Here is a 25354-nt window from a genome sequence, read left to right as displayed (position 1 = left end):
CACCCACAATCTGAGTTCTATCATTCCATTTTGGAACTTTTCTCCACAGCTTCAGGTCAAATGCAGCGTTCTCCTGGGGGTCAGTGCCTGTCAGCACAGAAAATCTGAAATTCTCCCTTTCCAGGCTTCCAGCAAGGGGACATCAACGCTGCCCCTCCCGAAAAACACGCAGGGAAAAGCGCGGAGACGGGGGAAGAGGCGGAAAAACTCCGTCTGCTGCTATTCCAGCGGTGGGGGGGGGGGGGGAAAAAAGCGAGGAAAAATTCGCTTTTGGGGGCCGGGACATCCCGCTGGAAGCGGCGGCGGGGGCGGGCGCTGGCCGGGCTGGGGGGGCCGCTCCGCCCGGCCCTGATTTGCTGCGCTGCTCCGAGATTGACAAACTCCTGCCTCGGGTTTAAAAGAAGGGGGGAAAAAGGGCGGTGTGGGGAGAGGGAGAAGGGAGAACTTTTCCGGCAGCCCGGGAGGAGCAGGCAGGGCCGGAGCTGAGCGCGGCGGAGCCCCCGCACCCTCCGCCCGCCCCATGGCTTTATAAAGGGCTGCTCCCCGGGGGGGGCTGCCGGGGGGGCTGAGCGCCTGCTCTGCGCTTCTAGAGACAGCTTGGATTTGGGTTTTTTTATTTTTAATTATTTTGATATATTTTTTTTTTTTTTTAATCCCCTCCTCGAGCTGTCCCGAGCTGGTGCCCCGTTTTTTTGGGGAGCATGGATACGCACACGCGGTGGAAAAGGCGCAGTTGGATACGGAGCCGCTCGGTGCCCGCTGCGCTGGTGCTGTTGGGTGCCCTGTCCCTCGGCCGGGCAGGTAAGGGGGGTCCCCGAGCCCCCCCAAACCGCGTGGGAGATGCTGCGGGGTCGCGGGAGAGTGGGCGAGGGGGGATTTGGTGCGGGGCAAAACTCTTGGCTTTCCTTCCTCCCGTGCATTCCAGCAAAAAGGGAAAAAAAAAAAAAAAAAAAAAAAAGAAAGAAAAGAAAAAGGAAAAACCACCCAACAAAACCCACCCAACCTCCTTTAGCTGCCCGAGTCTCTGAATGCCATTTGTCAGGGGGCCCGTAAAAGGGGAAAAAACTTAAAACAATTCTTTATTCGCCTTCCTTGGAGCAAGAGCTGCCTCTTGCCGGGCTGCTTTTTCCGGAGGAAAAGTCGGGGATGAGTTTCTGGAGGCTCTGGTTCTTTCTATCTCGCTGTGGATATATATGTGAATGTATATTTAGTCCCCTGGAAACCTCCGGGCTTGCGTAGTTCCTCCTCCTTGAGGAGCAGAAAGTTTTTTTGTCCCGCAGGAATCTGCTCTCCCTCCGCACATCAAAGCTCGGGACACAAAAGCTTTGGAGCTGCTCGGGGACCCCAAAGCTCGCTGCCCCCTGGCCAACCCCAATCCCGCAGGGTTTCTCCCTAAAACCGGGGCTGAGTGCAGCAGGAGGAAGCTCTGAACTTCCAGATGTGCAGCAGCACAGAAAACCACTGGAATGTCATTTTTTTTTTCTTCTTCCTCCCCCCCCCCCAATCGTGCAGAAGAGGGACTGAACACATTTCTGCTTCCCTTTGGGGTCGTGCAGTTTGTTTCCAGAGCTCCGCTCCCCACATTTCTGCCTCCTGGGAAGCGCCAGAGCGGAGGGAGGTTTTTGTGGGGCCGCTGGAGAAGTTTTCTGGGTGTTTGCAGAGCCTTTTCCCGGGTTGTGGTGGACACTTGGAGGCATCGGCGCTGCCGAGCTCCGCTCGTGTTGGATTTCAGGGGAACGACTGCGGAGCGGGGATTTGTTGGCCGGGCCGAGTTTTGAAATCTGCGAAGTTAAACTCGAGTTCTTCAGGGTAACTTGAGAAGCCGAGAAGTGCCCTGAAGAGCTGGGCTGTCTGGGCTCCAGCCTCCCTGCCCCAATTTAGTGCTTTTTGCAGGCTTTGTTTGAGTGTCAGCAGCACGAACAGCAGCGGGATTCTCTGCGTAAAGCAGGGATTGACAATTATTTTCATTTCTGGCCTCTTCAAATGACCTTAAGGAAGAAGAGGTGGGCGTTGGAGGAATGCTTCCATTAAGGCTTCGCTTGTGGAGGCTGAGCAGGGTGGGAAACTCGATGAATAAAATGTCCTGAACATCCCTGCAGGGAAATCAGGGGCCAGTGGGAGATCCCAGAGTTTGTCCCGCAGAGGAATTGGGATGCTGGAGCACCGGAATGACACCAGCTCCTCCTGTCAGGCCGCCTGCTCGGGTACTTTGCATCAGCTGAAAATTGAATTATCAGCAGACCGCTCTGTTTCAAAGAAAAAACAACAATTTATTCCTTCCACTTGTGCCTGTGCTGAGGCTGTAACGCTCCCAGAGCATCCTCAGGCACTTCCCTGTCTGTGTTTCTCCTCCCAAACCGCTTTTTGAAGTTACCAGGTGATTTTGGAAGCAGCTTTTGGGGGCAGCTGCCGGAGCAGAGGATGGCTGGGAGCTTTAGTGGGGCCGGCGTGCAGCTCTGAGGAATGACTCTTGTGGTGAAAGGCTTTGAGTTTTCCTAATGAGCCGCCTAATAGGACATCAAATCATTGGGGTGAGGGAGGAGCCGGACTGGGGCTGCTGCTGGCATTGACTAATGGTCTTGATGGCTTTGCTTTTTTTTTTTTTTTTTTTTTTTTTTTTTTTTTTTTTTTTTTTTTTTAATTTTTCCACGTTGGCTTTGGTTTTGTTGCAGCTCAGTGTGTTTTAGTTTCAGGATAGTTGGTTTCTCTGTGTGGAGAGGTGAAATTTCCCTGTGATCTGTGGGACGGCACCTGGCACAGAGGATTTCCAGCAAATAACAGGGAAATAACAATGTCAGAGCTGCCTCCCACCACTGCCCATCCAGCTCAGATTTTCCCATATTTGCACAGATGATGTCACACCAAAATCAAACCCACAGACAAAGCTGGAACCCCTCTCTGCTCTTACAAATCCCTTTAAAAACCAAATCGGGTTTCTGGGTGAAACATTTTTGGATGCAGCCGTTTCCTTTAGTGGCAAAGAGCAATGAGGATCCAAACTAAAATAAAAATGCTGGAAATTATGTTGTATCCTGTTACCTTGGCTCTTCCCCAGTCACCTAAACGAGCTAAAAAAAATCTTTATCCAGCCAATTAAAAGAGAGGCTTATTTAAATACTTTGCCAATCAAAAGTGTTGCTATTGTTTTACAAGAAGAAATCTGACTTTATAAGTCTGGAATGGGTGGCAGTTCCAATTTCCCCTGTAAAAGCTGGATTAGGGCACTGCCGGGCTGCAATGGGAATTTGGAAGTTAAATCACCCAGCTGTGGGACAAGCCCTGGCCAGGGGACAGCGGAGGTCTTGTCTTGTTCTTCCAGGGGCAAGGAGGAAAACTCCGTGCTGAGCATTTCAGGGAATTCCTTCAAATTTGGGAACGGGAGGAGTCCCATTTCCAGTCCCATTTCCAATCCCATTTCCAGTCCCATTTCCAGTCCCATTTCCAATCCCATTTCCAGTCCCATTTCCAATCCCATTTCCAATCCCATTTCCAGTCCCATTTCCAGTCCCATTTCCAATCCCATTTCCATTCCCATTTCCAATCCCATTTCCAGTCCCATTTCCAGTCCCATTTCCAGTCCCATTTCCAATCCCATTTCCAGTCCCATTTCCAATCCCATTTCATCACTTTGGGGTAACTCTAAGGCAAAACCCGCTGGGGAGTCGCTGATTTTTGGTGTGCACACAGGGACAGCAGTGAGGACTCACCTGGCTCTGGCCAAAACGTGGTTTTAATAGCAAGTTTCAATAAAAAAAGCTGCCTTGGTGTTGTTTCTAGTGTTTATTGTGTGCCCTAGGAGAAATCAGGAGGGGCTGGAAGAGGGTTGAGAATCCTTATTTTAAATGGGTGCTGTCCCTGCCCTTTAGGATTTGGAATTGGATTTTTCAGGTTTTCAGCACTGCAGGGCTTGTGCTGATGCCTCTCAGAACTGGGGACGGGACTCAAATTTTATCTCCTCTCCCCCCTCTGAGTGCTGCAGGTGTGGAGGTGGGACACCCCTGACTGAATTTGAGTTAATTTGGGTTAATTCGAGTTAATTTGGGTCCCTTTGCCCTGAGTGTGGCTGCAGCAAGGGATCAGCACGGAATCCCTGGGCTTGGAAAAGATTCCCAAACCACTGAGCTCAACCTGGTGCTCAACGGGCGCTCAATTAAACCCCAGCAAATCACAGCTTTAATTCTGAAGGAGATTTCCCATTTTCCCCGTTTTGTTGCTGTCCCAGAGGCCCTGGGTGGCACAGAGATGGCTCCATCAGCCTTGGCAGTGCCTGGCTGCTTTTTTGCTCTGCCCTGGAGCTGTGCTCAGCTCCTGGTGCTGTCTGTCCATCCCTGTCCCAGGATCTGCATTCACTCCTGCTCTGAGTTAGGATTTGATTTCTAACAAGAGCCAGGAGGAATTGCTGCGGGCCATGCCCCGTGTCAAGTGGCATTTAGAGACGTTTTGAGTTTTGTCTGGACTTCAGGAAAAATCTGGGAGTGCTTTCCAGGAAAATGCTCTTCACTCCAAAGGGTTTATCTGCTGCGCAGTTGAAATTGGCCTTTAATTCTCTCATTAATCACTTTTTGTCTCGTGTCCTGATTCCTGGACCTGGCTGCTGGGGATGCCCTTCCCAGAGGGGTGGTGGTGAATGGATGGATGGATGGATGGCAGTCCCCGTGGAAATGTGGAAACCTGCAGGGAGCAAAGAGCTGGGAGTGCTTCCACAGAAATTCAGGGGCTTTCTTACCCTTTCAAACCTGGCCTTGGCAACTTCCAAGGATGCAGGGGCAGCCACGGCTGTGCCAGGGCCTCCTCACCCTCACAGCCAGGAATTCCTTCCCAATATCCCACCCGAACCCATCTTCTGTCAGTTTAAAGCCATTCCCCCTCATCCAAAGCCCCTCACAAATTCTGTTTTCAACACTTGAAGGGGCTCTGAGGGCTCTTTGGGAAGAGCAGCTCCTGCTGTCCTGGGAATTAACTTTCAAGTGGCAGAGAAAATCAGGAGACCAGGATAAATCTGGCATTTCATCCCCTCTGTCCCCACTCGCCCACCTCTCCTTTGGCCTGCTGAGTTTAGCTGGAGCTTGATCCCCAGGATGCAGCAATTGTTCTAGAAAATGGGTAATTTGGCAGAGAAAAGTATAAAATATTGTCTAAAGAGTGCAAAATATTGCATGGCAGGGTATAAAATATTGTTTGGGTCCCGTGTAAAATATGGGTGTCAGTTTGTAGTACCCAGGTTTTGGTAAATGGGAGGTGCTGGTTAAAGTGAGAAGAATTCTCTGGGAAATAAAGTGAATTCCCGTTCCTTTTCCCTCCTCTCTTCCTTCACTTCCAGCCTGGCCTCACTTTATATCAAATATTTTACTCTTCCTACTGAATTTGATGTGATCAGGACTGAATTTTCAGTCCTTAAAAACTCAATAAAACCTCTGTATGAAACAAAGCAACACCGAGGAGGGGAAGAATGAGCAAAACCAGGGGAACAAAAAAAAAAAAAAAGGTCGAAACATGAAAGAATGGAAACATTTTGTTGAAATCTAATGTTATGTGGAAAAAATTGGGTTGGCAACGTGGTATAATTAACCACTGGTTACTGTTGGCAAGTCCCAAGGCTCTTGAAATTCAGCCTAGCACTGGCTGAAGCATCCAAATGATGTCGTGGTTTCTCTGTGGACGCGTCTGGAAAATCTGTGGAACTAAAATAAATAAATGAAGGAACTACACAAAAGGCATTTTTGAGGTTGGTTGCTCCAAGTCTGGGCTCTTTTGCTCTTTTTTTTTTTTTTTTTTTTTTTTTTTTTCCAGAAGCCAAGAGGATTCTTAACATCATCTGGAAGCTTTCACAATGATGAGATGTCATTTTTTAAAAGGAGGAAAGTTGTATTAATGTATTTACAACAGAGTTTTTCTTCAAGTTGGTGTAATAAGCCTGAGAGAAAACGGAGAGTTTGGGGATGAGTGAGGTGGAAAAGCTGCATCAGGGCTCATTCCTAAACTCTGCTGTGGATTTTCTCCCAGCCCTCAGGCAAACCCCTGGATTTCCCATGTCCTGAGGGCTGATCCTGCAGCCCAGTGTGGAGCCTGGCCCTGAGGGGTTGCTTGAGCACGATTTTTTTGCTGAAGTGCCAATAAAATCTGTGTTTTCAAGCAGCTCCAGGAGTCTCTTCCCATCCCTGAGCCTCAGGTTGTGTTGGTGATTGGTTCTTTCTGCTTTAAAAAAGCTTTCCCTCCTTGGGATATTTTTTTTCCCTGTTGGGCAGCACCAATGCCCCTCACCCAGGAAATCCAAGAGGTTTTTTGGATTTTGTATTTAGATTTGGGCAGGATTTTTACAGACTATACCGAGAGCACCGTGCTGTTCTGTTGGCTACGCTCAGAATCCTCTCAATTAGATCTGTGAAGGAAATCTGGAGCTCTTTTCCTAAAGAGGGATGTGCTGGATGTTTGGTGGCCTCTTCTTCTCCTTCAGCTCGATGAACACCGGAATTCTCTTACCCTCAATTTCTATTTGATACATTTATTATTAAATCCATTCCTTATACGAATTTTTAATACATATTTGCCTAAACCTCCCTGCCAGCTGGGGGTGACCCCGTGTGCCACCCCTGCCTGGATCCAGCTGTGCATCTGCAGCCAGGGCCAGGGGAATCCTTTCAGAATAAATACAGCAAAAAGGGCTCAGCTTTTCAGCAAACTGCTTCGAGGCCTTTTTTTTTTTTTTTTTCCTTCTCTTTCTGCTCCAGCTTGCAGAGGAGGGGAGTTTGGAGCTCTCAGGAAGGAGCTGAGTGGGAAAGGAGAGGTCACTGAGGGGTCTGCTGGAGCTCCTGCTCCTCACTGTCAGGTTTAGGGACTGGATTTTGTGTTCCTTGTGCCTGTCAGCTGGAGCTGCTGGTTCTGAGTGAGGAAATCCAGCAAGGAGCCACACTCATGAGCCTGGCTGGCCTCTCCTCCTCTGCTTTTCCTCCCTCCACCCCCTTTTTTGTTTCCAAGACAATGCTGGAGTAAGAATTCACTGCAGCCGAATTCCTGGAGATGACACTGCCAGTTTCCCAGGATCTCTCATCCTCCTGCAGCGTTTTACACAGGGATTTTTTTGGTGCAGCTCATTCAGCTCTCAAATATGAATGAAGCAGTGAGTTTGTGGGATCTGATTTTGTTTTATTTTTCATGCTGGATGTGCTGGAATGAGATACCTACTGTGTGTGCTCTTGTGTGCTGCAGGGCTGAGATCTGCTCCGAGGGCCGTGGTTCACCAGCTGAATAATGCAAGCATTGTTTGGGTGCCCTTATTTCCAGCTTGCACCATTAGAAGTGAATAGAAAGGTCAAGGAGATGAGTCACAGTGAACACAAGTGTCATTCTGCTCAGGAGAAACGGGGAAAAGGAGCTTCCAAGCGAGGTGTGCCAGCTCTGCTTCGCTGGACTCGCAGGGAAAACGAGAGGAAATACCAAAATAGTGACCCTTGAAGGGGGAATAATGTGCTCTGACTCCGTGTTGCAGAAGGCAGAATAAATTGCTTTTAGTAAGTTAAATTATATTACATTATTACTATACTATACTAGAATTATGTTATACTAAAAAGATACTAAAGAAAAACTCGTGGCTGTCTCCAGACAGTCATGACACAGCTTTGACCTAATTGGTCAATTAATCTAAACAACTATTACTGGTGTCTAATTAACAAATTACTCTTTGGTAAACAATCTCTATAATGCATTTTACATGTGCTAAACACCAGGAGCAGCCAATGGAGATAAGAATTGTTTCCTTCTTTCTCTGAGCTGTCTCACTGCATCTCACAACTTCTTAGGAAAAGTCTTGGGAGAGAGAATCATGTCTCTCTCTGTTCAGAGAATGTGAACACCACAAGGAAATCTTGCCTGGGATCTGCTGGAGCGTCCAAGCACCTAAAAACCCCAGCGAGGGGCTGGAGCTGGGCTCTGCTGGGAAAATCCAGGGGATGCTCTGGAGAAGTTGGGCTTGGAAAGCAAAGAGCTGCCCTGGGGAGGGTGGGCAGCTCTGCTCCTCTTGGACAGCCACGGGCACCCAGGAGGAAACATCTGAGAGAGGCAGAGTGAGGGACTTTCTCCCCCAAAGTGCACAGGACACAGTGAGAATGTGCCTCTCCCGGTCCCGGCAAGCCCTGCTGAGAGAACATTCCTCGCAGCTTTCCCATGGGATCCCGAGTGCCACAGGGAGAAATCCGCTCCCCTCCCCAGCCCTGCTGGCTCTCTTGGGGCACAGGCACCCCCGGGGCACTCCCCGGGACCTGCCCTCCCTGGCACAGCGGGCAGGACACGCAGAGGGAAGCAGGAAAACATCAGGATGAGCCTTTGGAAGGCGGGGAGAGCAGCGCTGATGCTTCAGGGAATCCCCCGAGCAGCCCCCAGGGGGACTGCTCCAAATCCACGTGGGAATTCCCAATGCTCAGCCAGAATCACCTTTCCTCAGCTCTCAGAGCCAGGTGGGGGTGAAGGTGCTCTTGGAGAGGGACTTGGGACAAGGACACAAGGGAAGGACGAGGTGGGAAGGGATTTAAACTGCCAGAGGGACAGTGGGAAGGAATTGTTTCCTGTGAGGATGTTTCAGCACTGGCAGCTGCCTCTGGATCCCTGGAAGTGTCCAGGGCCAGCCTGGAGTGACCTGGGATAGTGGAAGGTGACCCTGGATGAGCTTTAAGGTTCCTCCCAACCCAAATCATTGTGTGATTCCACGATTATCCCTGAAATTCTGGTGGGATTTGCAGTGGTGGGGTCCCCATCTCTCCCTGCAGCATCCCAGGGGAAGGAGTGGAGCAGACCCTCCTGGATCTGAGGGCACCTGGAGCTGAGCACAGCCCACCCCTCTGCAAATGCCCTTTTGTAAACGAAGCTTTTTGAATTTCCTGCCCAAATCCTGCCCCGGGCAGCTGGGGAAGCACTGGCAGAGCCCTGGCAAGGGGAATGTGGCTCGTGGGCTGCACGTGTGCAAGGGCTGAGGCGCTGGGGGGGCTGTGCCAAGTGGGTGGGATGGGCTGGGGACCTGGCCAGGAAAAGGGAATTGCACTGGAACAGCAGCAGTGGCCGGGGCACAGAGGGAATTCAGGGCTTGTTCGTGCCTTTTTAATAGGGTGGAGTTTAAATCCTGGCCTCCTGTACCTGTGGGTTTCCTCTTTTACCCTCCTCTGGCTTTATCAATTTGGCTCGTTGCTTTCCCCCGTGCTGGCAAGGAAACAGCCCCAGCGCATTTGGGATCGTGGTGTGCTGCCACAGACTCCCCTGCACCTTGTCCAGCATTCCTTTGGGGTTTTGGCAGCCTTTGAGCCCTGACAGTGCAGAGGAATATTGACATTTTTGATTTCTAGCCATTGGATTTTTCAGCTCTGAAATCACACCGCTGGTGTGAAATAGATATTCCTCTGAAAAAGAGAGAAAGCTTCAGAATCCTGATTTATTCTGCACGTTCAGAACACACCTTCAGCAGGGAACCAAAGCCAACCCTTTCCCCCGTCCCTCTAATCGGGGCTAATTTCCATAAACAACTTTGCAAATGAATTTGCCAGTTCGGCTTTGATCCGAGGTGGCCAAAAATTCCACCAGAATTCCAGTGGATATCAAATGTCTGGGAACTGGGACGGGTTTGCTGCTGAGGCAACAGAATCAGGGAATGGTTTGGGCTGGGAGGGCGAGGGGAGTGCTGCTGACCGAGGGCTGGAGCTGATTTTGGGGGGCTGAGCCTGGTTTTGGGGTGAAACACTGGGATTGTGCTGGTATTCCATGGAAATTTAGGATTTCTGCAGAGGGATGAGGGGTGGGAGGAGTTTTCCTGCTGACAGGAAGGGAGAGGTGTGGCACAGCAGAGCTGACCTAGGGCTGGAGCTGATTTTGGTGGGGCTGAGCCTGGTTTGGGGTGAAACATTGATATTGTGCTGGTATTCCATGCAAATTTAGGATTTCTGCAGAGGGATGAGAAATCCCTCAGGGAGATGCTGGGAGCAGAGCTGACCAAGGGCTGGAGCTGATTTTGGGGGGTTCTGCCTGGTTTTGGGGTGAAACATTGGGATTGTGCTGGTATTCCGTGGAAATTTAGGATTTCTGCAGAGGGATGAGGAGGGTGGAGATGCTGGGAGCAGAGCTGGGCTGCGATTCCATGGGAGAAGCTTTGAAGCAGGGCACCAACCTCCCTGGAAATACCCCTTGGAGGGTTCTCCCTGGAAAATACCATGCCTCGAACACAGGATCTGCCGCCTGGGGGCTGCTCGGGGGATTCCCTGAAGCATCAGCGCTGCTCTCCCCGCCTTCCAAAGGCTCATCCTGATGTTTTCCTGCTTCCCTCTGCGTGTCCTGCCCGCTGTGCCAGGGAGGGCAGGTCCCGGGGAGTGCCCCGGGGGTGCCTGTGCCCCAAGAGAGCCAGCAGGGCTGGGGAGGGGAGCGGATTTCTCCCTGTGGCACTCGGGATCCCATGGGAAAGCTGTGAGGAATGTTCTCTCAGCAGGGCTTGCCGGGACCGGGAGAGGCACATTCTCACTGTGTCCTGTGCACTTTGGGGGAGAAAGTCCCTCACTCTGCCTCTCTCAGATGTTTAAATTAAAACAATCTGGCTTTTCTGCAACTCTTGGATGCTTTCCCTGCTGACCTCAGGAGCTGGGATGGGAGGAGGAGCCAACAGACCCCAACTGGCTCTGGATTTTTTGTTGGTGTTTTTTTTTTTGTTGTTGTTTTTTTTTTTTCTGTTTTTTCTTGGGTTTTGTTTGGTTGGTTGTTTTTTTTGTTGTTGTGTTTTTTTTTTTTTTTTTTTTTTTTTTGTTGTTTTTGTGTTTGTTTTTTTTTTTTTTTTTTTGTTGCTGTTGTTGTTTTTTGGGGTTTTTTTTCCCCCCTACAAGTCCAGAATCCCTGCAGGATGCAGAAGAGCAAAACAACGAGGGCCATATCTGCTCTGCAAACATCCATTTTTCCCCGGTGCCCTGCCATGGAGGAGCTGTGTCAGGGAGCTGTGAGGCTGGAGGGAGCAGGCACACGCTTTTCCAAGCACAGACATTCCCACAGCACATGGGGAGAGGCTGGGCAGGGTCAGCCTCTCACCCCTAAAACAGGACAGCAAAGCCAAGGTGCTCCAGAGCCTTTGGCCCCATCCCTGAGGATGCTGGAGCCTTCATCCCCAAATTCCCAACGTGCTCTCTGTGCTGGGAATTCTGCTTGGACTCGCTGATCCTCAAGATCTTTTCCAACTTCAGTGACTCTGAAAATCATCCCAGGGTTCTGCTCTGACCCTCTGATGCTCAGGCTGAATTTTGTCCTGGCCCAGGGCCCCTGGCTGGGCAGAAATGGGATTTTTTTTTGGCTCCCTGGCTGTGCTCAGGCTCTTGCAGCACTTCCTTGGTCTACGTGGAGCTGGGGGTGGATCCAGGGCTGGGAGCAGCCTCTGGTGGATTTGGGAATTTAGGCAGGGAAGGAGCAAGGCAGCATTGCTCCTGAATTACAAAACTTCCCTTCATCTCTTCCTGCTGCTGCTCTTTGTGCCGCTATTCCATGGAAATTCCGGATTTCTGCAGAAATCCTCCCTGTGCTGCCCACGGGAGTTTTGGGGAATTTTTCTAGGATTTTACAGCCCTGGGTGGGATTCAGGGTAGGAAAACACACTGGGATTTCTTATGGCAACGGGGATAACACCAAACTGATCCAGATTTTTCCTGTGAAGTAGCAACCAGAGCCAAACCCAGAGCTTGGTTTGGGTGTGGAAATACCCATAAAGAACTTGGGGCTCCTCATTGAAGGGAATCAAAATCCACACCAATAAACCCTGGGATGCTCTGAGGCAAAGGCAGAGCACAGGTTAAAGGTGTTCTGCACGGCATCATCACCCCCAAATGACAAAACTTCCTTCATCTCTTCCTGCTGCTGCCTTTGCTGCCCACGGGTGTATTGGGGAGTTTTTCAAGATTTTGCAGCCCTGGGTGGGATTCAGGGTAGGAAAACACAGTGGGATTTCTTATGGCAACGGGGATAACACCAAACTGATCCAGATTGTTCCTGTGAAATAGCAACCAGAGCCAAACCCAGTGTGGAAATACCCATAAAGAACTTGGGGCTCCTCACTTGAAGGGAATCAAAATCCACACCAATAAAATGCTCTGAGGCAGAGGCAGAGCCGGAGTTAAGGATGTTCTGAGGGGTGCTGAGAGCCCAGCAGGGTTTCCCTGCCTGCAGCTCCCTTCTCCAAAGCCTTGGCCAGACAAGCCGGGGCCCTCCTTGCCCCGGGGACGCCGATGCCAAGCCCTGAACAAACACTGAACTCCTTTTAGCAGCACGCTGCAAATAGCTGAGCCTCTGCTGCTGCCCCATTCTTGTGGCCTGGCATGAAGCTTTTTATGGATTAAGCTGAAACATCTGCTTTTGGGGGAGTGAAATCTGCCCCGGACTTTGCTTCAGCTCAGGAACCCAGGGTGGGATTTGGGGCTTTGCTGGGGTCGTGTTGGTGATTTTTTTTCTGACGGTGGCAAAAGGCCCAAACTCAATTTTAGTCAATGGAAAGTCTAAAAATAGATGTGGGGGATGAGAGGGAGCTTCTGTGAAACTGGACTTGGGTTCTCTCATGCTGAGTATCAAAAGTGCCCCAAGAAATTCATGCTGGGGGAATTTCCTTCCTGTTTTACTGAGCCAGGGATGACAGTGGAGGGAGTGCTGGTGCAGACAGGTAGGGCAGGCCTGTGCAGTGTCAGCTGACACAGGAAAATGTGGAAAATTCTTCTGGGAAGTCAGGCCTGCTTGGGAATAATCACTGGGGAACGCTGGAGGTGAAATAACCCTGAGTTATTAACCCAGAGTTAAGGGATGGGTGTGAGGCAGGAGCTGCTTTGAATTTGACCTGTAATATCCTGGGGTTTATATTAAATTATTCCATTCTTTGTGCATGACAGTGATGGGCTTACAGCTGGATCTTTTCTGCATCCATGTCCTGGTGGGTTTGGGCAGGAGGAACCAGGAAAAGGGCAGAGTCCTTTCCAAGCCCCCACAGTTTGGAGTGCTGCATGCAGCTGATGTTGTATGTCCTAGGAAGATTTCTCCCTTCTCCTTGCTCTGGAATAACCTCTCAGCATGCTCACAAAGGGATCACTCTGAGTGACCTCTTTGCATTATAAGGACAACATTTCTTTTCCTGTAGCTGTGGAAAATCTCCCTTCCCTCTGGGTTCAAAATGAGGGCACAGAACAATGGACTCAGGTCAATTTTAAGCCCAGTACTAAGTTGTTTATGTGCTGTTTATTTAGTGATGAGGAGAACATAAGAAATGCCATAAGAAATCCCACTGTGTTTTCCTACCCTGAATCCCACCCAGGGCTGCAAAATCTTGAAAAACTCCCAAAAACTCCCGTGGGCAGCAAAGGCAGCAGCAGGAAGAGATGAAGGAAGTTTTGTCATTTGGGGGTGATGATGCCGTGCAGAACACCTTTAACCTGTGCTCTGCCTTCTCCTCAGAGCATCCCAGGGTTTATTGGTGTGGATTTTGATTCCCTTCAATGAGGAGCCCCAAGTTCTTTATGGGTATTTCCACACCCAAACCAAGCTCTGGGTTTGGCTCTGGTTGCTACTTCACAGGAAAAATCTGGATCAGTTTGGTGTTATCCCCGTTGCCATAAGAAATCCCAGTGTGTTTTCCTACCCTGAATCCCACCCAGGGCTGTAAAATGCTCCATGTAGGAATCAATCTTCCTAAAATACACGATAAAATATCCTGATAACTCAGTATCTTGATAAAATATCCTGATAACTCAGCCTTGTCACCAGGATCCTAAACATTTCCTTCCCTCATTTCTCTCCCAGTGCCTTTAACTCCTCAGTGTGCAGGGATTGGTGTAAAAACACCAACCACGACTTCTCCCCGTTCAGAAATGGCTGGAAGTGTCATCCTGTGCTTTTCCAGATGCTGGAGTTGTGCTCCTTCCCTCATTTCTCCCAAGTGTCAAAGCCAGTGGAAGGAATGGCTCCCAGAGCTGAAGGGACAGAGGGATTCTTGCCTCAGTTTCACCACAAGCAGAGCAGGAGCTGAAAGGCAAACCCTAAAGTGTGACCCCAAAGATTGGGATTTGCAGCAGGGTGGACCAGGTGTTAAAAGGGGAAAAATGGGGTTGGGCTTGGTAGGGGAAAACATCTGAGCTGTTTTCCCACCTCATCACTGTCTCACTCCTCAGAATCCCCCAGCTCAGAGCCCTGGCACAGATCTGGGTGGGAAATCACTGCCAGCTCTGTTGGCAGTGCCCAGGCTGGGGCAGCCTCCCTCAGCCACCCATTCCTGCTCGTCCTGCCAGCCAGGTTCCTTGGGATATCTCTGCAGATCCACCTTCAACCCCTGCCAGAGTTAAAGCCTCTCCTCCCTCTGCCCGTGCTGCTGCCTTGGGGTGGCACCTGTGACACCCCTGGGGTGGTTTTGGGCCCGCTGCATTTCCAAAATCACCTTGGAGTCAGCTGCCATAGGACAGAACTATTTAGGCTGGAAAAGACCTCCCAGTCCCAGCACTAAACCACGTCCCAGAGTGCTCTGTCCTTCCAGAGCAGCACTGGGAGGGGTTTTGTGGTCCTGGTCCCTTCCCCTGGCTGATGTTTTGCTGGTCTGAGTGTCAGGCTGTGCTTGGCACACGAGAACAATCTCTGGGTCCTGTTTCACCTCGGTGTTTTCCAAAGCCAAGCCCCACTCTGGGCTGCTGGAGGAGAAAACCTGGAGGTGAGTTTGGCACAGCCAGCTCTGGACGGGACGGCAGCTTTGTGTGGATTTTTGGGCAGATTCCTGCCCCTTGTCACCCCCACAAGCCTGGGGGGTCATGGCAAAAACTGTCCCAGGGCCATGGGGACATTGGTGGCCACCCCCAGGGAATGGCAGGGTCATCCCAGGGCTCTGCTGGGCCTGGGAAGCTGAGGCAGGTTCTGGTGCTTGGAGAAAGTTGATGATGCTTTTGGGGTGAGAAAACTTCCATTTTCAGGTTTATAAAGCATGCGTTTAATTAAGCCTTAATGAGGAACGTGGGTGATTAAGGAGAGTTCTTCTGGCTGCTCAGGTCAGCAGGGCTGGTGCTCAGAGCTGCTCAGGAGCTCTCCCTTCACTGTCCCCGACTCCTGTGACCCTGCTCGGGGTCTTTGTGTTATCACCCAGCTTATCAGAGCAGAGGAAAGGAAATCTAGCAGGAAATTTTGGGAGCCTTTGAAGCATTTAAAGGGATAATGCCAAGGTGAACGCCCCATGCTGTGCAGAGAGCAGCTGAAGAAGGGGTTGATGTCTCAGGTATTGATTTCTTTGCTGCTTTTTGCTCCTCTGTTTTCAACCTGATGGGTTTTTTTGCACCCTTTGGAAGGGTGAGAATGATGTGGGCCCTGCTTGTTCTGTAGTCAAGACATGGGCAGAGAACAAATCAACCCCATCCTGCTCAGTCCAGAGATGTGGGATTGATCCTTTGGAGCCAAAAACCTCCTGTGGGGCTGCAGAATTCAGCACAGGAGCAAAATATCTCAGCCCTGGGGCTTGGGGCACTGATTTTGCTGCTGGAGGTGCCCGAGGTGGCTGTGTTGGATCTTGTTTGTGTCTCTGTGCTGCGATTTCACTGCTCAGCACCCCGTCAAGGAATGGTTTTGTGCTGTGTGTTCTTAGAGAAATGTGATTTTTTTTTTTTTTTAATTGCCCATCTCTTAGAGCCAGGTTCTGCCAGCCTCATTAAGGAAATTGCCACGGAGCAAATTGGGATTGTTGGAAAGCAAAGCCACGTGTTCTTCCTCAGTGGGATTTAGGGGCTGGAAGAGTTCTGTGGGGAGCATCTGCCTGGGCTGGGCTTCTGCACAAAACCTCCCCTCTAAAAGCAGATTTGTTTCCAAAGCTGGGCTTTGTTTGTTTCCCTTTTGAGAGTTCAGTTGTCTGATGGCAAACTGGCTCTTCAGCGTTATCAAAAAGCAAAATAAAATCAAAATGTGGCCACTGGTCCTTCCCTGCAAGGCAGTAATGGGAATATTGAGTTTTATCTCTTTTTAAATACATTTCACAAAATTGGAAGGGGTTTAGTTAGGAGCCAGCGCCTGAAGCAGTGATGGGAATATTGACTTTTATCTCTTTTTTAATAGATTCCAAAAAAAAAAAAAAAAAAAAAAAAAAAAAAAAAAAAAAAAGGAGGGATTTAGGAATGAGCACCTGAAGCAACAATGGGAATGTTGAGTTTTTTTATCTCTTTTTAAATACATTTCACAAATTGGAAGGGATTTAGGAACGAGCACCTGAAGTAATGATGGGAACGTTGAATTTTATCAACTCAGCAATGGGAATGTTGAGTTTGATCACCTTTTTAATAGATTTGAGACAATTGGAGGGGATTTAGGAACAAGCACCTGAAGCAGTGATGGGAATGTTGAGTTTTTATCTCTTTTTAAATACATTGCACAAATTGGAGGGGATTTAGGAACAAGCACCTGAAGCAATGATGGGAATGTTGAGTTTGATCAACTCAGTGATGGGAATGTTGAATTTTATCATCTCAGCAATGGGAATGTTGAGTTTGATCACTTTTTTTTTAATAGATTTGAGACAATTGGAGGGGATTTAGGCAGCAGCACCTGAAGCAGTGATGGGAATGTTGAGTTTGATCATCTCAGCAATGGGAATGTTGAGTTTGATCACTTTTTTAATAGATTTGAGATAATTGGAGGGGATTTAGGAACAAGCACCTGAAGCAGTGATGGGAATGTTGAGTTTGATCATCTCAGCAATGGGAATGTTGAGTTTGATCACTTTTTTAATAGATTTGAGATAATTGGAGGGGATTTAGGCACGAGCACCTGAAGCAGTGATGGGGATTGGAGGCTGGAACGAGCCAGGAAGGGAAAGTCCCCTCTGGAGACTCAGCACGGAGGGATTTAAGTGTTGAAGATTTGCTCACATTGGTGAATTTCGTCACATTTTGTGTGGGACTTGAGAGCCCAGGGCTGCTTTGGGTGCCCTGCAGGAATTCCGGGAAAGGCTCATCCCAAAAGCTGCTGTGTGAAGCAGAGAGGCCTAAAAATGCCAATTCCAGGGTTTCAGCCTGAACCAGCAATGAATGGACATTTCTGACCCTTTTCCCATCAATTTTCCATTTCCCAGGGGAGGCAGAGCCCTCCCTGCTCCATCCCCTCGTCCCAATCCCCTCGGGATTTTCCCAGGGCAGGGACACCAGCCCCAGCAGCACTGACAAGCAGAGCTCAGTGATTTTTATAACTGTCATTGGCCCCTAATTAGATGTTAGATGCCAAAGTAATGATCATAAAAGGCTCTTTATTTCAAACAAACCCATGTGAATAATTCTGTAAATATTTGTCTGGGCCAGCCTTGGGTTGAGTCCTGGGAAAGCTTTTTGGATGAGGATCTTGGCTATTTCTCGTTGGCTTTTCTAGGAGGATATTTCAATTTTTTAGATGCTATCTTTGGGTTTGAGTGCTCCTGCACAGAGAATGGAAGACCTGAGATGACATCTCAGCTCTTAAATGCAGCAGATCTTTCCAATGTCACCTTGTAACGGGTTTAATAGGGAATATCTGAAAGGAGGGAAGGGAAAGAACGTGCAGCTGTGACCCAGATTTCCTAAAATCACCCCTTGGAACCCCGTTGTGGCAGCTGTGGCTTCCAGGCAGATGGAGCCAGGATTTTATAGGAATATTGGTGAGGAAAGATCCAGCAGCTCTTGGATTGGTAGTGAGGGGTGAGTTTTGGGGTGGCTTTGCAGCCTGGGAGGGGTTGGGATCCCATGGAGGGGTTTGGATCCCTGTTTTGGGGGTTTGGATCCCATGGAGGGGTTTGGATCCCTGTTTTGGGGGTTTGGATCCCTGTTTTGGGGGTTTTTATCCCCATGGAGGGTTTGTCTCCCATGGAGTATTTTGGATCCCTGTTTTAGGGGTTTGGATCCCCTGGAGAAATCTGGATCCCAGTTTTGGGGGTTTGTGTCCCCATGGAGAATTTTGGATCCCTGTTTGGGGTTTTGGATCCCTGTTTGGGGGTTTATGTCCCATGGAGAAATTTGGATCCCTGTTTTGGGGGTTTGGATCGCCTGGAGGGATTTGGATCCCTGTTTGGGGGTTTGTGTCCCATGCAGAATTTTGGATCCCTGTTTGGGGGTTTGGATCCCTGTTTGGGGGTTTATGTCCCATGGAGAAGTTTGGATCCCTGTTTTGGGGGTTTGGATCCCTGTTTGGGGGTTTGTGTCCCATGCAGAATTTTGGATCCCTGTTTTGGGGGTTTTGGATCCCCGTTTGGGGGTTTGTGTCCCATGCAGAATTTTGGATCCCTGTTTGGGGGTTTGGATCCCTGTTTGGGGGTTTGGATCCCTGTTTGGGGGTTTGTTTCTCGTGCAGAGGTTTCTATCCCTATGGAGAGGTTCCTATCCCACGGCAGGTGGGATGGGGAGGGAGGAGCTGGCTAATTAGCTCAGTAATTAGCTGTGACTGGGCTCCTGAGAGCTGTTTGTAATGCAGATGCCGCTCGGGGCGGTTAATGGGGTCGCCTTTCTCCCCTAATGACCGAGGAGCAGAGATCACAAATTTCTGTCAAAGCTGGGCAGGAGTTTCCCGGCGCTGCCCTAATCCCTCTGGATGTGCTAATTTGATGGGAGCAAACCCTCTCCCTAACCAAGGGGAGGAATCCCGGGATTTTAATGTAAAAAAAAAAAAACCAACAAAATGTGCCATTTCTGAGCTCGAGCAGCGAGGAAATACACCCGCGTTTTATTTATAATTAAGGAAAGGAACAGGAGCTGGATGTTGTGCTTGGATGAGCTTCTGCTGCATGCTTGGGATCACCAGATTCTATATTATCATAAAAAACCTCCACTGGCCTACAGTAAAATAACATTCCCTGGCGATGTTCACAAGGAAATCCATCTAAACACCTAATTGGGAGCAAGACCCGCTGGATAAATGCGGATTAGAAGTGAGAAAAGCACTGGGAACGGGCAATGGAAGTGGCGAATTTCTCCCTGCTCTCCGAGACATCCCTTGAGGGCATCGCAGCTCCTAGGGGGATGAGCAGGGATGAAATTCAGTTAATTCTGGATGTTTTTTTTTTTTTTTTTCCTCCAGCTCTTCCCGTGCAAGCAGCACCTGTGTGGTGCAGTGTGGGTTATATAAACTCGGGAATTAATGCTCCGGAGAAAACTTTGGGAAACAAGCTTCAGAAACACTTCTCGTGAAGTCAAGCAGGTATTAATTTGAAATTTGCCTGCTGGCTGTATTTTTTGAGGAGAATCAGATATGAACTAAATGCACAGAGTTGGTTGGTTTAAGCATCTGCAGGAAATAATTGGTTTTACATTTTTCTCGCCGTGTCAAAATAGTGGAGTGTAGAGTAGGGCTGGAAATAATTCAAGGTTGGGCTTTTTTTTTTTTTTTTTTTAATCAGCCAATGAAATATATAAAAATGAAATTACTTCTGCCTGCTTCCATTAACTTTGCAGACAACTGGAAAAAAAACCTGCAGTGCATGAAAATGAATCTCTGTGTTTTTGGGAGCATCCCAGCCGAGTTCACCTGGGCGTGGGGCAGTGCCCGCCGGGGGATTCGCTGCCTTTGAAGTGGTGATGTGATGTGAGGTGCGAGGCTGAGCCTCAGCCGGGGCTTAGCGGGCTGGAAGTGATGCTAATTCTGCAGGTGCTTGTGTTAATGGGCTTAATTAAGCTCAGGGTTGGCCCATCCACTCAGCACGGCCCTGGGGAGGCTGGAGAAATGGGTTTATTCTGGTTATTTCCACCAAATTCGCCCATTTTGGCTGCTTTTCCCAGATTTCTTGATTGAGAAAAAAAAGATGCTCTTTGTCCTTCTTGTGTCCTGTGTCCTCACAGGACATCCTGATCCCATTTCTCCAGCATCTCCCACTTCCCCTGAGTGCTGCTGGAAAATGCCGAGAGGGAACAGAGTCCTTTGCCGTGGTGTTTTCCTGGGCACAAAATTCCATTTAAAGGAGGTTTGATGATCCTTTTGGATGCCCCTGAAGTGGTGAGAGATGTGTTTTAGGTTGTCCTACAGGGCTGTGTGTGTCCTGGAGCATCCTGCTGTGCTTCCACCGGCTCAGGACGGAGGGGGGAAAACCCCAAATTGTTGCTCACTCTGTTCCCAAAGTGCCCTGACACCCACGGAGGCTGCATCGAAATCCCATCGAAATCCCATCGAAATCCCGTAGAAATCCCATAGAAATCCCATAGAAATCCCATAGAAATCCCATAGAAATCCCACAGGCATGGGCTGGGATTTCCTGGGTGGAGGACACCACTGTGAGTGTGTGGGATGGCTCCAGCCTGGTGCAATAATTCCCACTCCAGTGATGCCTTTGGGATGCAGGGAGAACATCACCCACCTAAAGCAACCCAGAGGCCTGCAGGGATTTGATTTTACAGGGGAAAATCCCAGTTTGGCTGTTGAATTTTGTTCCTTTTTGGGAGGTTTTGAGAGAGGCCATGAGGAGGAGGCTGCTGCTCACACTCTGACAAGGCTCTTAGGCCAAGTCCCTTTTATTCCTTCCCCTTTCCCAGGTGATCCTGCCAGCTTTGGATGCTTCCTTGCAGGAATAACTGTTCTGCACCCTGTTAAAACTGGTTGCAAAGCTTCTCGTTGATTTTAATGTGCTGCAAGCCCTAATTAAGCCTTGCAAGGCTTTAAGTGGTTGATTATTACAAATTGCTTTGAAAATGCAGCTCCTGTCCCAGTGCCAGATTGTCTGGGAGCACTGGGACTCTTTAGAGCAAAGAGAAAAAGTTGAAATTTCCTTTTCCACCTTCAAGTGCACCTGTGTGAGAGCTGCAGGAGGGCCTGTGCTCAGGAATGACTCCCATGGCAGGGGAGAGAAACTGGGAAAGGGAAGAATGAATTCCTAATATCCCATCTAACCCTGCCCTCGGTGGTTCTAAGCCATCCCCCTTGTCCAAAATCGTGGAAAATGCTCCACCTGCAGAGGAGGTGCCAAGGTTTCCTTGGGAAGCATGGCAGACTCCTTGGATGTGATTTCCATCTCTTGGAAATCTCTCTTTTTTCCATCTCCAGGCAATCCAGGGGCTTTGCAATGATGTTAAAATGGGATTTAGTGAAAAAAAAAAACAAAAAAAAAAACAACCAGAGCCTGGGGGTGAGTGGGACAAAACTTGCATCCCTTTAGGGCTGGTTTTAAGGAGCTGCTCCTAAACCCATCTGTGGATGTGCTGAGGGCGTGAGTTTGGGGCTTTCACAGCTCCCAAAATTCCAGCCTCCATTCACCCTCAGTGGTTCAGAGGGCAAAGCTCCTGCCAGGAACGAAACTGGGGCTGGAGCACTTCCCAAAATGTCACAGTGACCCAGAAATTCTTGCTCCATGTGGAGGGGGCAGCTTGGAAAGCTCTGCTGGGTGGGGGTGGGGGTGGGAGGAGAGCAAGGACAGCCCCTGGAGCTGCTGATTCACCTCGTTCCTCTGATCCCACTGCCAGGATGAGCTCCTGAAAATCCCCTGGGCGCTGAGCGCTCAGTGATGTGGGTCAGAGGGAGGCTCGGGCTCTGCCCTGAAAGGTTTTGTGTTTCTTGCTCCATTGGATGGGGTTTTTCCTTCAGCAAGGAAGAATTTGTCCCCTAGACCTGCCTTGGGGACACCTGGGGAAAGATCCCACCGATCCCTGGGATGTGGAGCTGCCCAGGAGCAGGGAAAGGGAAATGCTGCGACATTCCCGTTCTCTGGACAGGGAGACACAATTCTGTCTCTCAGGAATTCTTGGAGAAGCACAGAGAGAAGAAGAGAAAACAATCTTGATCTCTGCTCCTTTGTTTTCCCCGTGTAAAATGTAGTGTAGAAATTGTTTAGCTGAAGAAATTACTTGATTAGATTCTAGTAAAAGTTATTTAATTTCAATAACCAATCAAATCCAACTGTATCTCAGACTCTCAGCAGAGAGTCCAAGTTTATTAGTTAGTTAGATGGGTAAGTAAGAAATAAATATATATTAAAAAATATTTTATATATAATAGATATATAAATTTATATAAATATATATTTATATATAAAAGAATAGAATATATATTTAAATAGCTTTAGTAAAACAATATTATATCACATTAATATATTATCCTTCAGCCTTCTAATCTAGAACCAGCCATCATCATTTCTTCTGTGGTTCACCAACCACATTTTCCTACAAAATGCTGTGCCTTGCACCCTCAGAGCTGCCCTTTAGGGACCCCACCACCCCCTCTCCCCGTTCCCTGGGGGTTTTCATCACTTTTTCCCAGGGTTTGTGGTGAGGGGGGGGGAACAGCTCCTTGGAAAAGGTGAAATCCTCAGTGTGGGTGCTGCTGGCCTGTCCCCAAGTGTCCAGGGGTGGGTTTGTCCCCTGGCTGTGCGGGGTCATTGTCGGAGCCCAGCACATCCCTCTGGCTGCCCTGGCTGGCTCCAGACCCTGGCAGGGGGCTCAGGGACCTTGGCAAGGACTCAAAACCACCTGTGGCTTCGATTTTAGCCCGTGGAAAAAAAACTGCCAGCTCTGGATGAGGAATTACAAGCCACAAGGGTTTGAGTGGTGTAATGGGTGGAAAAGTGGAATTTTGGGTTTTTTTAGAATGTGATTCAGGGGTACAAGATGGAGGGATCTGGGCGTGCCCTAGCCTTTTCTTCTTGTCCTCCATGTCTTGCTGTGGTGGTGACACTTTTCTGTTGGTCTAGGGTAGGCACACACTGTCCAACACAGATTTTAGGTATTGGTACTAGAACTGTAAACATAGCACATGTAATTTTGAGTTTATAATGTAAGAAACGCCCAGGGCTCAGGGGAGACTGTACTAGCCAGACCTCGACAAGTCAGAGAAACTGTTAGAGATAAGAAAAAAAAAAACCTAACCTTAAAAACTCAGCTCCACGCATTCCCGACCTTTTCTTCAGCTGCTGAGCAAAAGAAAAAAGGACTTTCACACTATTGGGGTCTCACCAACTGACCCTAACAGGCCATGTCCTGCCTCCCAGGCTGGTGTGGGACAGGGATTGTTCTGGAAAAGCCCATCCTCCTCCTCCTCAGAGCCATCTCTTCACTGCTGGATTCTTCTTCCCCCTTGCCAAGGGAGAATCCCAAATCCTCAGCTCTGAAAACAAGTGGGATTCTTGCAGCCCTTGAACAGGGCTGGGATTTCCCCTCAAGTCCTCGAAGTTTGCCTGATTTCTGGGCGTTGTGTCTGTAAGTTTGGCATGGAATTTGCAGCAGATTGTTTCGTGATATTCCATGAAGGAAAACCTTGCTCTTTGCTCACTGTTAGCTGCTCACACCGTGGCTTTGTTACAAACCCAAATGATTGATTATTAAAAAAAAAAAAAAAGGATTTTTGCTCAAAGGAACAGGGATTTTTTGATCCTTTGGATTTCATGGAGTGTCTGAGCTGCTCCAGTGTCAGTTCTGGGTTTCTTTCTTTTCCTTTTGGGATTTTTGTAGGATCCTTCCAATCTGACTCTGCATAATGGTTTCCTTTGTTCCCAGTTGGGACTATTTGGGCTTTTTTTAAAAGGAAAAATAAATAAATAAGGGGATGTCATGAGTCATTGCTGAAATATTCTGCAATCTGGAGCAGTGTGAATTGACACAGCTCTGTGGTAGCTCTCGGGAGGAGCAGATGAGTTCTGGCCCCTTCCATAGCTGCCTTTTTTTTTTTTTAAATTCCCTCTATTCTACCCCTTCCTAAGGAACAACCTTTAATATCTTCAATCCTGCAGCTCACATTCTTCAATTCTCCTCCTTAAAATGCCTTTTCTCTTTGCCCAAATAAATAATTGTGTTTTACTGGGCTGCTGGGATGCTGAGGAATTTAAGAGGCTCTGTTAAGCTCATCCAAAGGATGCTGGAGCAACAGCAGCTGGGGCCTGATCTCCTTCCTTTAGACCCTGTTTTATTTTAGCCTCTGCCACCCTGTTCTAGTCAGTTGTCCCAGGGCTGCAGCCAGGTCAGCTGTGGTGAAAAGTGTTTAGATAAGGAGTCAAAATTGTTGAAATCCCAGAAGCCTGAAAAGGAGACTCCCAGCTCCATTAAAAAAAAAAAAAAAAGGGGGGAAGCAGCTTTCAGTCCTCACTTGCTTTTATTTCTTCTGGATCTGACACAGGAACTCTAGGAATAATAGAATATCCCTAAATTAGGATGTAATATATAAATACTTCTTGGTTTTAATTCCAAATATAAGCCCAGATGTTCAAGGCAACCTCTGGGGAGTGAGAAACCCGGAGCCCAGGGAAAGGGCTCTGCCCTGCCTGGGCTGGACCCTGCAAAGGCAATAATTGAGTGTTTATTTGGGGCTAAAAATACCTTGGAAAAAAAGACTTGAAGGCTGGTAAAGCTGGAAGGAGAAGGGTTTTTTTTTTTTTTGGAGCAAAGTGGAGCACCAGTCCCTGTGCCATGGGGATTCTCTGCTTCTTCCTGGAGGGACCCCGACCTTGGATGGGTTTTGCAGGTTGGGATTGAAACTTTGGGGTCACCAACGGCTCCTCCTGTCCCTCCTCAGCTGCTCTGACCCCTCATGGCTTGGGCTTCTGCTGGAAAACATTTCCTTCCCCTTAAAAATATGGAACAGCTTCTGTGGGAGGGTGGGGAGGCCCTGGCTCAGGTTGTCCAGAGAAACTGTGGATTCCCCATCCCTGGCAGTGTCCAAGGCCAGGCTGGACAGGTCTTGGAGCAAGCTGGGACAGTGGGAGGTGTCCTGAAATTCTTTTCACTACTCCTGAAATGGGAGATCCTTATTGGCTTTGCCTGCTGGCACTGCCTGCTGGCAGATAAATGACAATTTTCTGTTGTTGCTCATACACAGCAAAAACCAAAGCTTTACTCCCAGCAAATCTGCATCCCTGGGATGCAAATCCCCAGCCTGGACTGGTGGGGCTGCTGGGAAATGGTGAGGAAGTTGGAGAGGGCACCTGGAATGAGCTGAAAAAGCTGGGAGCTTTTTCACTCTTCACCTTACAGCCTCAAACCATTGCACACAAACCACGGCGTGGGAAGAGCTGCCTCACAAAGCCCTGGAGGGTTTTGGGATGTCCTTTGCCCGCTCCAAATCTGAATATGGAAGAAAATTCTCCTGTTCCAGGCTGCCCACCCCTCCTGCAGACCCCCAGATGTCTCAGAAACACCAACAGGGCAGCTGTGCACAGGAAATTTGTGTCTCCAGATGAATTCTTTCCACTTTGAAGGGTGGTGGATGGCAAAAAGTTGAGGAAAGATTCCAGGAAATCCCCTGAATTTTGTCACAGAAGCCCAGACTGGTTTGGGTTGGGAGGGACCTTCAAGCTCATCTCATTCTACTTTCCCTAGACCAGGCTTTGCAGAGCTCAGCTTTAGAATTCCCTGGAATCCAGACTCTGTTTAAAAGCCTGGTTTTTCCTTTTGCCCAGTGCTGCCCAGTTCCCTGCACT

General features: G+C 48.9%; 1 protein-coding gene across 2 annotated transcripts in view; it reads left to right on the top strand.

Moving 5' to 3' along the window:
* Positions 1–500: 500 nt before the first annotated feature.
* Positions 501–25354, top strand: part of COL5A1 (collagen type V alpha 1 chain) — a 138320-nt gene continuing 113466 nt past the window's right edge. For both annotated transcript variants that reach the window (XM_053962434.1, XM_053962433.1), the window contains exon 1: positions 501–801. In XM_053962434.1, coding sequence (XP_053818409.1) covers positions 702–801 — 100 coding nt within the window. In that variant the 5' untranslated portion in view covers positions 501–701. The remainder of the gene's footprint in view (positions 802–25354) is intronic.

This window comes from Vidua chalybeata, chromosome 21, assembly GCF_026979565.1.
Source record: "Vidua chalybeata isolate OUT-0048 chromosome 21, bVidCha1 merged haplotype, whole genome shotgun sequence".
Lineage (NCBI taxonomy): Eukaryota > Metazoa > Chordata > Aves > Passeriformes > Viduidae > Vidua > Vidua chalybeata.
The sequence above is the reverse complement of the archived record's forward strand: the minus strand, read 5'-3'. Positions and strand labels throughout refer to the sequence as shown.